This window comes from Vulpes vulpes, unplaced genomic scaffold (genome assembly GCF_048418805.1).
Source record: "Vulpes vulpes isolate BD-2025 unplaced genomic scaffold, VulVul3 Bu000000631, whole genome shotgun sequence".
Lineage (NCBI taxonomy): Eukaryota > Metazoa > Chordata > Mammalia > Carnivora > Canidae > Vulpes > Vulpes vulpes.
This window is the reverse complement of record NW_027325738.1, coordinates 600,873-617,415: the sequence shown is the minus strand read 5'-3', so window position 1 is coordinate 617,415 and position 16,543 is coordinate 600,873. Positions and strand designations below refer to the sequence as shown.

Genomic DNA, 16,543 nt, shown 5'->3' with positions numbered 1-16,543 from the left:
ATACAGAAAAAGCTGAGGGTTTCTGGAAGGAAGGTGGATGGTGGATGGGCTAAGTGGGTGATGGGTATTGAGAAGGACACTTGTGATACACACTGGGTGTTATATATAAGTGATGAATCACTAAATTTTACTCCTGGAACCAATATTACACTGTATGTTCACTTACTAGAATTTAAGTAAAAAATTGAAACAAAAATAAAATAAAACTGCTTATTTTTTTAAATAAAATTTCCTTCAGTGAATACAGAATGAGTCAACTCTATATTACTGGCAAATTATTGATACAACATCCAAAGCAGCTTTCTCTCTATTGGTTATCCTATCTACTTCTCTTTCCTCGGAAGGTTTAAATTCTTACAAATAATGAAGAATCATCAGTGTTATTATTTTATCAGAAGAAAACAGACCATAGGCTTTTGGCTGCCCAAGTCAATCTATTAATCTTTCTCACTCTATGTCTTTTCATAAATTGTGGATGAAGCATATACTTCATCATTTAGAAGACATTGCCCTGGATTCAGCTATGGCAGGTGGTTACAATAGCTTTAAACTTTTCTGAATATTTTGTTTTGAACATAATTCAAAGAAAGCAGTATTCCTAATATTAAAACACGATTGAAAGTACTGTAAAATGCCGGCATAATGAATCAATCTTCTCGGGAAATCTTTTTGATTAAAACATTCCATTTTCTGAGTAACACCCTGTTTTGTTGGTTTAAATCAGTAAAGTCACACTGGCAGACAGGAAGGTGGCTGGAACATTAAGAAGACATTAACCCACTTCCCAAGGTTGAGCTTTATAATTGTGAACTGTCAGAACAGTGTTGCTTTCCAGATTCATTTTTCCTTCAGAAATATTCAGTGAACAATTTTTAAAAATGATTATGACAGATAAAAGGAAAATGTGTTTATAGAGCTTGAGCTTTTTAAGCAATAGCTGAATAAAATAGAAAAATACCAAGGTTGTTTTCATGGACTCCTTTACTATTAACAGTCTCTATGATTACTCCACCTATTCTTTTAATAATCTCTGAAGTCTTTATTAGTCTAACTCTCTTGTCTTTAGGTCACTAGCTCTGTATGTGTGTGTCTGTGTGTGTGTGTGTGTGTGTGTGTGCACGCACGCGCGCGTGAGAGAGATAGAATAGAACATTTAGGGAGTCATGGCTTGATACAGGAAACCTTATTTTCTAAACTTGGTTCAGTAACTTACTTGGTGCACTTTGAAGCTATTTCCTGGTATTAAAATACAAGAAAATTATTTTTTGAAAATTATTAAATATATTTTAACATATTAAAAATATATTGAAAATCTTATATCATGGGGTAATTAAGGACAACTAATTTAAGTTTCTTCTCTTACATTTAACATATTTATTTTACTTTTTTAACAAAAATTCTTAAAAGGCTACAAAAGTAGACAGAATAGTGCAGTGTATCCCATGTACCAGTCACCTAACTTCAGTAGTTGTTAATATATAGTAAGTTTTGCTCCTTAAATACCTCCTCACACTTGGATGATTTTGAAGCATATCTTAGGCATTTAAACATTGCATCTGTAAGAATTTTAGCTTGTAACTGTAAATGATAGGGAATTATTTTCCTATATTTAGTTTTCATAGTCAAAATACTTATATTGTATCTTAAATAAACTTCCTTAATTCATCATATTATTCAGTTAAAATGTTTACAATTGTTTTTTTTAAATCGAGTCTGAATCATAATTTATATAAAATAAATTCACTGAATTTAAGTATACAATTTAGTGACTCAAAAAATGTGTAAGACCGTATAATTACTACCACAATCATAGTACATTTCTATCACTCCACAATGTTTCCTCATATACTTTCATTGGCTAGGACATATGATTGGTGCATGTGTAATGAAAAAAAACCTGTTAAAGTTTTCCAAAGTGACTACACCATTTAACTGACCTACCAATGGTATATGAGAGTTTCAGTTACTCCACATTCTCACCCACTCTTAGTATCTCATTGTGGCTTTAATTTGCACTTTCTTATGCTAATAATGTTGAGTATCTTTTCATGTGGTACTGTCCACTTGTTTATTTTCTTTATGAAATAGCTGTTAGCATCTGTTTTTGGTCTTTATTTACCTAATTTTTTTTAATTGCCTTTTCATGACTGAGTCCTAAGGTGTTTTTTTAAATTTACTTTGATTCTAAGTACTTTGCCTGAAAAATATGATATACATATTTTCTCCTACTCTGTGGCTTGCCTTTTATTCATTTATTTTTTTGTTTCAGTAATATATCTGAAGGGGAAAAAAGTTTAATTTTGATGATTTGAATTTATCAGTTATTTCTTTTATGGCTTATGCTATTTGTATTTATCTAGGAAATTTTTGCCTACCTGAAGATAAAAAAATATATTATTCTATTTTCTTTCAGAAGTTTTATAATTCCAGGGGGAAACAATTCAGGCTTTCACCAATAAGTAATATGTTAGCTTTATTGTATTTATTGATATCCTTTAGCGATATTATGTAATTCCCTTCTATTTCTAATTTGCTGATGTTATCAAGAATGGGTTTTCATTTTCATCAAATGCTTTTTCTTCATCTATGATATGATATATGTTTTTTTCTGCTTTATTTTAGTTATATATATATACTGAATTATAATTAATTGCTTTTTGATTATTAAAATAATCATGAATTCCTGAGATAAACTATATTTTATCATCATGTGTTTTTGTTTCCGTACATGAGATCTGAATAATTAATTTATTGTTTAAAATATTTGCTTGATAGTCATAACAAATATTGATATGTAATTTATTTCCTTGTAATGTCTTTGTTAGATTTAGGTGTTAGGGTTATTCTACATAGATAGATATAGATATAGATATAGATATAGATATAGATATAGAAATATGTATGAGTAGTACCATGCTAACATAGGTATGTTAGGCTTATTTTATATATATATATATATATATATATATATATATATATATATATATAGGCTTATATATAAGCCTAATATAATAGGCTTATTATATATATACATATATATATATATAGGTATGTTATACATAGGTATGTATGACTACTTCATGTGTTTTTGTGTATTTTTATAAAAACCAAAATGTATTATTTTGATGTATAGTCTTTAAATTTATTTTTTAAGAGCAGATATTGTATTTTGCTCTTTTTTTCTTTTTCTTACCTCTATGCTGTCATAATTAAGGGCATTGTTTCTGGAGCTTAGAATCAAATCATGTCTCCATGACTTCTTCCTTCTCTTCCTCCTTCTTTTTCTTTTTAAACAGATTGACTAAAATATCATTTCATACCATATGATTCACCCTTTTAAATTGAACATGCAATAAAATGCTTTTAGTATATTCATATAGTTGTGCAATCATTATCACAATCAATTTTAGAGCATTTCATCACACTACGGAGAAACCTTGCATCCTCAGCCATTGATCCTTGGCTTCCCTCCTCCTATCCGTTGGCAACCATGAATCCATCTACTACTGTCTCTACAGATTTGTCTATCCTGGATATTTCATATAAATAGAACATATGGTCCTTTGCTATTAGCTTTTTCCATGTAACAAATGTTTTTGAAGTTCATTAATTTTATTACATATATATATAATAGAGTATGAGAAAGGAATTGAGTGTGACAGTAGAGGGAGTCAGGTTGTTGTAGGGAAATCAAGATAAGTCTCCCTAATTGAAAAAAAAATGATTTTGAGCTAAAGGGGTGAACCAGTTGGCCAGGTAGCTATTTTGGGCACCAGTCTCTCAGACAAAGGGAGCAGCCTGTGTGAAACTTTGTATGTGCTTTGTATATTTGAGACATAATCAGATCACTGTGACCAGAATAGAGAGAGCTTGAATATAGAGAATTGTAGGTGATAATTCCAGAGAGGTAACAGGGATCAGGTCATATAAGACATCATAGACTATTTCAAGGATTTTGAAGGGTCTTGAAAAAGATTAGATGTATAGATACACTCACATCTGGTTGTAAGAATGTTGTTACTACATTTTGTGTGTTCATGTTAATTTTTTTGTTTTGAGTTTTTGTTTCATTTAATTGACTTCTATTCAATAAGATGAATTTTAAATTAAGACACATTTCTACAGTATGTTTCTTAATTTTAAAGATTATAGGCAATCACACTTAACTGTTTAAGACTTTTTGCAATTCTAAAATTAAGCGGCATTTTACAAGAATGTATTATCACTCAAGAAACTGATGACAGTGTTTACTTCCGAGGAAAAGGATGTGAGGTTGGAAGTTGGAGGTGGAAAGGAGTATGTGCAGGATTATTGCAATTGTTAAAAATAAGTTCAACTCATTTTGTATGTAAATTATGCTTTGATAAAGTCAGTTTAAAAGAAAACTATATGTAAAGAAGATGTGGATATGAAAGTATATACAGATCCTATGGTAGTTTTCATTGAGGTTTTATTTTTTCAACACTTATGTCTTTTAATTTAATTAATAAAGAGGAATTTTAAGATGATGTTAGTATGTATTTATGAAAATTCAAATAGATTTTTATTAACTCACCTTGCTACCAACATATAATTTTATAAATATTTTCACATTTACTAAAGTGACTTTGGAGTAGCCAGTGGCCATATATATAAAATTTAACAAATATAATGTATCAGTAATATAGTAATATCATATATTATAATTTTATATATCAATAGTAATATAATATTAATAAATAAAACCGCTTAAGTAAACATTTTGGATATAAATTTCAATCACAAATATTTCATTACTTTCTCAAAGTGACTTTTAACAAATCAAATAAGGTTTTTTGTTGTTGTTGTTTTGTTTTGTTTTGATTAGCAATCATGAAACTGTTTAGAGCAATATGATCCAGAGAGATATAAGAGATATAACATCTCTCCTTACATAAACAACAAAAAGTTTTGATTTCCAAAACTGAAAATCCGTTGTAGTTTTTTTTTTTTTTAAGATTTTATTTATTTATTTATGAGAGACATAGAGAGAGGCAGAAGGAAAAGCAGACTCCCTATGGGGAGCCTGATGTGGAACTCGATCCCAGGACCCTGGGATCACAACCTGAGCCAAAGGCAGACACTCAACCACTGGGCCACCCAGGCGCCCCTCCGTGTGGTTCTAACACTTTAGGAAAGCCAGCATCAATGTAATATGACTGCTTAATTAAAATCACTGTTTTTTAATTTTCTCTCAAAATAAATAAATTGGCATAACCTTTGTGGCTCTTGGTAGAAATTTCCAGTTGACATCCAACCAAGAAATGAAGTGAAACTCAAGGATTTTACCAAAACAGATATTAATTTTACCTCTAAGCATAGGTTTGACGATGTGATAATCACAGAAGTTGAAAAAGCATTGTTTACAAATGGAAATCTATTGTAAAAGTTTATTTTTAAGTTGATTATTTATCATTTGTAACACTTTGGAAAATAAGAATGGGACTCAAAGAATTTAAAAATACTTATTTTACAAGCCTATCTCATTGCTACCATGTCATGTAAAAATAATTACAGCAAACATTTATGAAAAGCTAACTATGTAACAATGCTAAATGTTTTGTATTATTTAACAGGTTTTAAAATTTTATTATATATATTCTGCTTTTGTTAATAAGAAGAAAAAGAGGCCTGGAGAAGTGAAATAACAAGTCTCAGTTTGCATGATAAGAAAAGGTTCGAAAACAGACCCAAATATTCTGACTTCAGAGACCAGGGTGATAATCTTAGGCTATTCTTTCTTTTCAAATGTAGCATTAAATTAGTTTCTACCCTGCCCATGTACAGTTTTATTCAGACATATGCTGGAAAGCACATCTTCATTAATACAAATAAGCATCCTTTTGTGCAGGACACCTCTTTCTTTCTTTCTTTCTTTCTTTCTTTCTTTCTTCCTTTCTTTTTTTTTTTACAATCTTTCTTTTTTTCTTACAATGTAACATCTAAGATAATAATTGATTTTTGTTAGATATTCAGTAAATCCCAGTTTGAAAAATGAAGACTGGCATTTTAGTATAACTTTGACATATGAGGCTTTGATTTAATATATACTTCTTTGACTACCTCTTCACTTTTTCTAGTAAAATATTAAAATGCCAGGAGAGTTGTATTTAGACAATGATCTAGAGAGTAACAGCATTGAAATATTTATCAAAGGCATGAATGTGATCCTGAGAAGATTATGCCTACAGTTCTTCGGTAGAACACATATTTAGTAATACTGTTTTACAAAGAAAAGATTATATCTTTGGGTACACAACCAAATAAAGTACAAAGCTGAGTTCAAAGTTCATAAAAATATACCTTTAAAAAAATAGGAAGTGAAAGAAAGAAACCCAAACACAAGAAGCAAGGTTTTCTATTCACTGTTTTATGAACTGATTTGATAATCATCGCATGTTAAATATGTTCTATTCTAAGCACTTGAGTCACAAAAACGAAAAGATAGAATTGTTGCTTTCAAATATTTTACCCTTGCCAGGGATATGGATAAAATATAAGTCCTTATGAAATTCTCTGTTGAGTGTTACAATAAATATGTGTAGAAACTGTCTGGATATGCAGAGGAAGGAGTCATTTGGCTGTGGCCAGCAAGGAGAGAGTTCTCAAGGAAGTCACTCCTGAATGGGTCTCATGGTGGACATTTTTGGGAGGAATTCAGAGCAGAAATAACTTATGGAAAAATATATTCAGGTTTTCTTTTATGTTTACTCTTTATCAATACAATCATCTTATGATTCTCAAACTGTCTAATATATATACCTTAGAATTTGGACAATTTAATACTGCAATCATATATGAAGGCACACAAAACATTAGAAACCTGCTCAAATTCCAGTTAGGATTGGTTATAACATTTCAGGGATATCACAGTTTATTCTTCTTTTTAGTCATCTCAGTGACCTTAAGGAATATCCCATCCTTTCTCTTTTCCTTAAAATAAGAGCAAGACTGAGTCATTGCCTTTTATTTTTTATTATATATTAGAGGACTGAATTCCAAGAAGCCAAATGGCTTATTTGGGGGGAAATAATGAGCCTCAGAATAGGGTTCCCTTCTACTACTTCTTTCAGGCGTATCCTTGAGATCTTTTCCTTGCTTTCTTCCACCTGTTCTTGGCCCCCAGCAGACTTTCTTGGAGTCACCTGACTTGTCCTCTGGCATCTGGTTGAGTATAGTCAACAGAGAGATCAGAAAGAGAGAGTATAAAATCAAAATAATTCATTCTCTAATCTTTCTCTAGGATGGGTTTACCTCTTTAACTGAGGCTGGTAACACAATAGGTGGTCTTTTAGAGGATTGCTGTGAATGTTGTTCTTTTCAAATTTGGTTGGACACTGAGGACGTTTTGATACTTCATATTCGTCACACACACTCAGGCAACTTAAATGCAGCCAGCTATTCTGAAATTAGATATTTCTCAGTTTTGAGTTTCTGATTTACCACATCACCATTCTCTCCAAAGCTAAAGCAACAGCAGATGTTTCTTTGCAACCTATAACACTTTGTCATGCCTGACCATATAGCAGGGGCCAAGTTGTTATTTCTTTTAATGATCGCTTACCATCTTGTCAGTGAGGCAGTCAACTGGGGTGTTTGGGAAGCTTTCTATTTGCTTGGCTTTTAAATCATTTAGTTTAACATTTAGCATCTGGGTGCTGGAAATAAGTTGTCTGGTTTATAAAACTGTATTTTTGTATTCTCTCATTGGTTCTAGTGCTACCAATAAGGCACCAGGGAAGTTTCAAGATGGAAAATCATATGATTAGTGATTAAATTTCTGATACATAATTTCAAGTCTATGTGGTATCACAAATTTAATTGTCTATCTAGAGGACACATGTGAGATCAAGTGACTGTATCAAGAAATGCATTTTCTAAATGACCATAAATTCTTATGTTGAAACATGAGCCTATTTATAGGTTCAAGGTGAAAATGCCTCAAAATTATGCCATAATGGTACATTACCATATAACATGGTAAAGTGCAGTTTTTGATGACAGAGCTTTTGCACTGTAAATGAAGATGCTGATTAGGCTTGCAAGGTGCAGTATTTGTGAACTTATGATAAAAATGTTTTAACTTGGAGATGAGAAAGTATAATGTAGTGGGTTTCACATCTCTGTTCGACATGGAACTCTAACTGGTGGAATGAGATGTCTGGAGTCAGCTCATTCTTAGTAGACCCTATTGTACCCTATTAAAGCAACATGCATAATTATAGACTGGTTTTAATGTTACTTTTTTCCTCTTTCTCTGTGTCAGCAGAAGTAGAGAAGTAAACTACTAGACTCAATAAGTATTAAAATTCATAAAGATTGCTGTATGCTAAATAGACTTTCGGTACCATAGAAAAAATTTGTCATGAGACTAGCTATTTGTCCTTCATTAAAAAGACAACTAATTTTATTTACATCTAATTATTAGAATTTTGCTTTCATTCTTAGTGATTCATCAATGTGTATATTTTGTTTATGCAAAATATGATACTGGATAGAAAAGGGAATCGAAGGTGTTACTATAGTTTCTAACTTGAAGGAGCATGGATAAAATAATAAAGACAGTACATACATACATGCCAATATATGAAGAAGAATTTCTCCACTTTCTTTGACTAAAGCAAATTTTATATGTAGAATTGAAATCAGATCTCAATTGATTTGGGTCTGAAATAGGCTCCAATCACTCAATAAATCTGTGACTGTGGATTGATTGTTAAGCTTCAGTCTTTTTTTTTTTTTTTTTTATGATAGTCACAGAGAGAGAGAGAGAGAGGCAGAGACACAGGCAGAGGGAGAAGCAGGCTCCATGCACCGGGAGCCTGATGTGGGATTCGATCCCGGGTCTCCAGGATCGCGCCCTGGGCCAAAGGCAGGCGCCAAACCACTGCGCCACCCAGGGATCCCTAAGCTTCAGTCTTTACCATTGAAATTTGGAATGAAATGATCTCTATCTTTCTGTTAATGTGAAGATTAAAATTAGGTTTGATACATGTATTATGTACCTACCCCATAAATTGCAAGCATTTGTGAAGTGTTAGTTTGTAATGTTTACCAGGAAAAAAAAAGGTAAAAAGATGAATGAATGAATGAATGAATGAATGAAGGAATAGATGAAATGAAAAGCCTCATGAGTTTTGATAAAAAGTGAATTAGGAAGTGCTTCTTTTGCAATTACTGCTCTAATATTTGTATTCTTCACCCTTCTTAAAATATCAAGTGTTACCCTTTTTTCTGGACAAATGCACCTGATCTTAATTGGTCTCTCTGCAGCTTTTTTGTTTTTATCAAATCTGCTCTCTACAGTAGAAGCAGAATAATCTTTAAAACTACAAACCAATAAAACATGAGTTTTTAAAATTATTATTATTATTAATTATTGCTATAATTTTTGGAACAAGATTGACAGACAGCCTTGGTCTATAAGAAGGAAGGCCCTATACATTTGCCCTTCTGCCCTTTCTCCTCAGGCTCTTCATGGGATCTTTTTAGATGTCTGAGTGACCCTCATGCTCCCTTAACCTTCATTCATTTCCCCCACATTTTCTGTTCCTCCTTACTCTTGACTCTCACACTGTGTATTCCCTCTGCCCAAAGCCCTTCCTTCTGTCTTTCTCTTTTCCTCTCCTATTGACTGTTTATCATTCTCTTTTTCAGGAAAATCTTCCCAGGTAGCTATCATTTTTACTCTCGTCGCAAATAATCTTTCCTTCATCATTTTGATTTAAAAAATATATTCATTGAAATTTACAGTAGATACAAATCTTAAATGTTGGCTCTCCTAAAAGGAAGGAGTGAAACTGTTGGCTTAATCAGCTCAGGCTGCTATAACAAAATGCCATACACTGGGTGGCTAAAGCAACAGACATTTATTTTTTTACAGTCCTAGAGGCTGAAAATCAAGATCAGGGTGCCAGCATGGTCAGGATCAGGTGACAGCCCTCCTCCTGGCTTGCAGTGCTTGCTTTCTTGTGGGAGGGGGGAAAAAGGAGAATAGAGACAGATATAAAAATATATATTCTTAATTAAAAATGATGAATAATTATATTTCTGTGGTAAGATTATTTTCTTTAATTTTTCATGTCACATTCTCTCTTTTGGTGATCTCTTCATTCAACTAACAAGCATATACTCATATTTAAAGTATTGCTTTAGGGATGCCTGGGTGGCTCAGTGGTTTAACGCCTGCCTTCGGCCCAGGGTGTGATCCTGGGGACCCGGGATCGAGTTCCACATCGGGCTCCCTGCATGGAGCCTGCTTCTCCCTCTGCCTGTGTCTCTGCCTCCCTCTCTCTGTGTCTCTCATGAATAAATAAATAAAATATTTTAAAAAATAAACTATTGCTTTATTCATCCACTGATTTCATAAAGAGTTGAGAACTATATGGGTAGGCCACCTATGGTTTAGGTTTAGAAGCAAAAACTAAATAAAATGACTAGATGATAAATCCACTAATTTCCCTTTTAATCCCTCTCTTTCCATCCCACCCCCATCCATTCCCCAGTCATGGGAAACACTGTTTTTTGTCACCATAGATTAGTTTGCATTTTTTTTTTTTTTTTAGTTTATATAAGTGGTATCTTATACTATGTATTTCTTTTTTGTCTGGCTTCTTTCACTTGGCATAATTATTCGGAATCCATCCACATCATTACATGCACCAAATAGTTCATCTTTTTTTTCTCTCTCTCTCAATGGTATTACATTGTATGTGTTAAGGAAAAAAATATATCCATGACACTTGTTAAAAAACCAATGCAGGCTATTTTCAGAACCAACACAAGAGATATAAGGGAGTATTGCAATGGAATTTTGTAGTAGAGGAAAGAAATGTGCTCAACTCCAAACACAAGGAAAAGTAGAAATTTATAGTCAAGGAGCAGAGTGGGTTGTTTATGGATGGACACCTACTCTGAGGAAATATCAGAAGTAAGGGAAGATTCTGGGTACATTGACCTAACAAGATTCTTTTTTTTTTAAGATTTATTTATTTATTCATGAAAGATACAGACTGAGAGAGAGGTAGAGACATAGGCAAAGGAAGAAGCAGGCTCCTTGTAGGGAGCCGGATGTGGGACTCGATCCCAGATCCTGGGATACCTCCCTGAGCTGAAGACAGGCTCCCTACCGCTGAACCACCCAGGTGTCCCAAGGTTCTTGGTGATGGCAAGCCAAAGTGATCAGACTTCACCATGGGAGTACAAGGGATGGGGAATTTAGTTAGATATTGACAGTGATCAGATATCAAGAGTGGGGGATTCTGGCTAAACTGACTTAGTAAGATTTTTGCTAATGTTGAGTTTCTGAGGACATACCCAAGCATAAAATAATATGGATATATGCGATTTGTTTATGCATATATCTGCACATGGGCATGGAGTGGCTTCCAATTTATGCTTATTGTAGGTGGAGTTGCTATGAACATTTGTGTACAAGTCTTTATCTAGATATATGCTTTAATTTTATTGGGTAAATAAACACTAGGAAATAGAAGGGTAGATCGTATGCTAGTTATATGTTTAACTTTTTAAGAAAATGCCAAATTGTTTTCCATATTGGTAGTACCATTTTCCATTCCTACAAATTCTTCCATAACCTCACCAACACTTGGTTTGCTGGCCATTTTAACTTTATTCTAAGAATGGTGCCGTAATTTTATTTCCCTAATGTCTAATGATGACAATAACCTTTTTTATATGCTTATTTGCCACATATATACATGAAGAAAGTGTATTCTTTCTTGAATAAAGTGTCGTTTCAAAAATGCTTCCCATTCTTTATTGGATTATATATTCATTATATTTTTTTAGTTTTGGTAGGTTTTTTTCCTTAATATATATCCTTTGCTAGACCTACGTTTTGAAATTTTTTTTTAGTTTGTGACTTACCTTTTCATTGTCTTACCATTGTCCTCTGAAGTGTAGTTTTCTAATTTGATTTAGTTCATTTTATAGATCTTTTTGATCTATCATGGTTTTGATGTCATACCTAAGAAATATTTGCTGACCCCAAGATCATTAAAATTTTCTTCCATATTTTTCTTTAGTTTTAAAGTTTAAAATTTTTCATTTAGGTCTGTGATAAATTTCCAGTTGATTTCTTAATAGGATGATAGTTTATTTTTTGTGTATGCATATTTATTTATTCAAGTATCATGTTCTGAAGAAACTATCCTTTTTTAAAAAATTGTCAAAAATTAGTTATCTATACATGTATGGGTCTGTTTGTGAACTCTCTCATCTGTTTCACTGATGTATTTCTCTTTTTCTAATACTACATATATCCTCTTGGTAACTGTCAATTTATTATGTCTTGAAATGAGGTAATGTTAATCAACCAACTTATTTTTTTGCCATTTTTTTGTATACAAAATATTTTGCATTTCCATACGAAATTTAGAATCAGCTTGTCAATTTCTAGGAATTGTCTGCCGGGTTTTTATTGGGATTAGGTATAATTCACCAGTTTGAGGAGAGATGACATCTCAATAGCTTGAATCTTACAAACCATAAATAGAGTATATCTCTTTATTTATTCAGGTTTTTATTAGTTTCTCTTAACCAAATTCTATAGTTTTTAGGTTATTGTACATATTTTTTATATGTTACTAAGTATTTATTATTTGTTGATACTACTGTATAAGTTTTCTTATTTTAATTTTCAATTATTTATTGTTAATATACAGAAATTTTTATAGCAACCTTGTGTCCTATAGTTTTACTAGATATATTAGTTATCCTAAGCAGGTTTTTTTGCTTTGTAGATTCTATTAAATTTTTTATGTAGAGGATTAGATTATGTTATCTGAAAATAAATTCAGTTTGATTTCTTCCTCTTCTCCTCTCCCATCTGGAAAAAAAATAAAATTGTTTTCTTGCCTTATTATTCTGCCTAGACACTGTAGGACAAATTTGAGTAGAAGGGAGAGTGATCATTCCTCTTGTTCCTAGTTTAATATCTATTCTGAGTCTTTATCAGGAATGGCTGTTAGATCTTATAAATAATTTCTTTGCATTTATTAAGATCTTCATATGTGTTGTCACTTTTGTTTTGTTAATATGGTAAATTATACTGTTAGTTTTTTTAATGTTAAATTAATCTTTATTTCTGGGATAACCCCCCCTTCATCATTATGTATTATCTATTTTATGGTTCTCAAATAGCCATTTATTTTAAATTTTATTGATTTTTCTCTATTGTTTTTTTCTGTTTTCTATTTCTTTGATTTCTCTACTTTTATTTTCCTTTCTATACTTTAGGTTTAACTTTTTATTGTTTTCTTCTAGTTTTTTAGGATGGACACTGAGGTCATTAATTTGAGACATTTCTTTTTCTTTTGTATCTTGTCTTGTAGTCGCTAGTGGCAAATTTTTCATATTTCCACTAAAATACCTGAGCTGTGTTCTAGGAAATGGTTAAGCTATTTGGAAAGAATTTGATCCTTTGAGTTCTTCCTTTAAGTTTTGTTAGACAGGAGTAAAGCAGAGTTAGTCTGGGGTTAATTTATATTTCTCATTGCTGAGGCAAGACTCTTCTAGGTACTCTATTCAGACTCCCTATTAATTGGAAAGTTTTCAAGTCTGGTTGGTATTAACAGGCACGATTCATGGACCTGTGTGAATATCGGAACTCTTCTCTCTGATCCTTTTGTATGGCCCTTTCATCAACCCCAATTTGCTTCAGATGCATATGCTTGTGCTTAGTACTTGGCTGACTCCTCTAGGAGAACCCTTTGCAGATATCTAGAGTTCTCTTTATGTTACATTCTCTTCTCTGACACTCTACCCTATGAGATCTAACCTACTGGCCTCCTTTAATTCTCAGCCCTACCCCTCTCAGGGAGTTGTCTAGGTTCTGTTGGGTTCTTTTGTACTTTGATGCTACCTGAATCTCTCAGGCATTTAGCCATGGCCATCATGAGACTCACTCAGTTTATTTCCTAAGTTAATTAGGAATCATTGTCCTTTCTCACCTTATGTCCAATGTGCTGAAAAGACTTGTTTTATATATTTTATTCATTTTTTAGTTGTTTTATTCAGAAGATAAATCTAGTCCTTTAATATGGTCTAAGTGGAAGTTTGGTCATTACTTTTAAACTTTTATTGCCAATTCATGTATATCTGGTTTAGTTATTCATGGTGAAAGATTCCTGAGGGAAAAACCTGAGTCTTATAGTTCTTTATATTCCTTTTATAATTCTGATAGCTTGATGAGTGTTCACTGAATGACTGATGATTCTTATTAAAGGACAGTGCTTATTAGTAATCATAATCTCATATTTTTGACCTGGTGATTTTGTTTTATAGTGCTGAAAAAATGCTGTTGCTTATATGGACTAAATGATCAGTAAATTGTGATATACTAAAAATATTAAGTAGACACGTTATAAAAACTAAGAATGATTAAAACATTTAAAATAAACTATAAAGAATTTTATGATACATTTAGTAAAATGCATCTTTTAAATGATGATTTTCATTGATTAAATGCAACTAATCTTAATCTTTTAAAAAAATTTTTTGAAGCAAAAATAGATGTGGAGATAGAAATGTCTATATATTCATTTAAAAAACATATATTTAAATTTATTTCAGGTGATTGTCAAATCTGGTCCAGGAACTTTCCTCAGTTTGGCTGTTTATGACAATTATATCTTCTGGTCAGACTGGGGAAGAAGAGCTATTCTGCGTTCCAACAAGTACACAGGAGGAGATACAAAAATTCTTCGTTCTGATATTCCACATCAACCAATGGGAATCATAGCTGTTGCCAATGACACCAATAGCTGTAAGTTACACTAGAAACTTAATGTATTTCTTAATTATATAATCTTTGGAAAAAATTATGTTTTCCAGTAATACTTAGTTGGATTTTTTTAACGTTTCTGGAGATAGTGTTCAGGATTTGCCTATTCAATATATTAAAATTCTCTGAAAGGCTCAAGGTAATTTCTGTAGTTCTTCATTTTTCACCAGAAGACAATTCCTTTTTACTTACTTGTTTCTGGAAATTTATTCTCTCTCACTCTAAATCTTCGAACATTCAAATCAAGTCGTTTCCATGAAAATAATACTTCTTGCTAAATAAGCTTTACCTTGGGCTGAAAAGTTCTTTAATCACTGAAATACCTACAAAAATTGCAGCTTAAGGCATCAGTATGTGTTTTAGTTCATTTGATGCCATGGCATCCTTGACAAATGTTCTAGAAGATGTAGTGGCTTATGTTGCATGCTTTTCTAATGTTTTTACCTCTTATGATGTTTGGATTTTCCAAAGTCCTGAATATTCCTTGTTTATATCTTTGAGAGGGGCAGCCTAACAGTTTACTGTTAATCTAACAAAGAATAGAAATTCAGTATAAAATGTTACCAATAGTCTCTTCATTGCAGGTGAACTTTCTCCATGTTCATTATTAAATGGAGGTTGCCATGATCTGTGCCTTTTAACTCCTAATGGGAGAGTGAATTGTTCCTGCAGGGGGGATCGAATACTGCTAGATGACAACAGATGTGTGAGTAAGTAAAGACAATTGAAATGTGATATGACATAACTACTCAAAAGGCATACATGGATATTGAAATTGTCTTGATATTCATGAAATTGTACTCTCTTCCAATCCTAGAGGCCCAGTTGGCATATCTTTCTATTCTAAAAAGAACTCAATTCACCACTCTACTTAGTTGTTACACCATATGATAGATAATGATAACCAGAACAGTGACAAATGGTGTATCCCCTATTGTGGGCTGGAAGGTGTTTGACGAGTTAGAGAAATACCTGCAAAGTACCTGAAAACTTGTGATTACAACTTTGAGAATTAAGTCAATAGCAAAATTAATTAAATCTGAAATAAACCAATATATAGGCAGTAGATCAGTAACCTTGTAGTAAAACCACTCAGTCTGTCACAGTATGTAAATGAGAGAGAATGGTTCATGCAGCTTATTTGTAATCATTTCCAAACGGTTAATTAAGAATGTAACATTGCAGCCTTGCATGATGTTTATACCTCCCAAAAGGCATTACAATCTTTAATTAGTACCATTACAGTATACACTTATTAGCAGCTAAGTTTTCAAACTGTTTCCAAAATAAATAAGGGTTCAAGTGTTCCAATATTGCCATGAGAAATTAGCCAGTAACATAAAGAATGTTAATTTATCTTTAACATTAAGACTATTTGTGTATTAGAAAGACAAGAGACATCTTGTTGGAAATTAGTGAACTCGCTCTCAGGATGTGGCAATTGTTTTACTTTTTTTTTTCTCTTTTCATCCATATCCTCATCTTATATCTTCATCTTAGAAAATCAACAGAGGTAGATATGTCTACATTATAAAAATAAATATCAAATAGTATAAGTATATTTCATCTTTATCTTTAGTCTTTTTTTGGTCTTTATTTACCAGAGGGATCTTCTCTTTTATCTGTTGTGTACTTTAATACAAGCACTTTAACATCCTGTTCTTTACCTTGAAAACTATTGCACCTAATACAAGAATATAGACATATGTTTTCACTTTA

The 16,543-nt window shown here is 32.1% G+C and overlaps 1 protein-coding gene across 1 annotated transcript in view; it reads left to right on the top strand.

Moving 5' to 3' along the window:
* Positions 1–16,543, top strand: part of LOC112912588 (low-density lipoprotein receptor-related protein 1B-like) — a 332,717-nt gene that overhangs the window by 45,535 nt on the left and 270,639 nt on the right. Inside the window, exons 4-5 of the mRNA XM_072745200.1 lie at positions 14,614–14,806; positions 15,409–15,534. Coding sequence (XP_072601301.1) covers positions 14,614–14,806; positions 15,409–15,534 — 319 coding nt within the window. The remainder of the gene's footprint in view (positions 1–14,613; positions 14,807–15,408; positions 15,535–16,543) is intronic.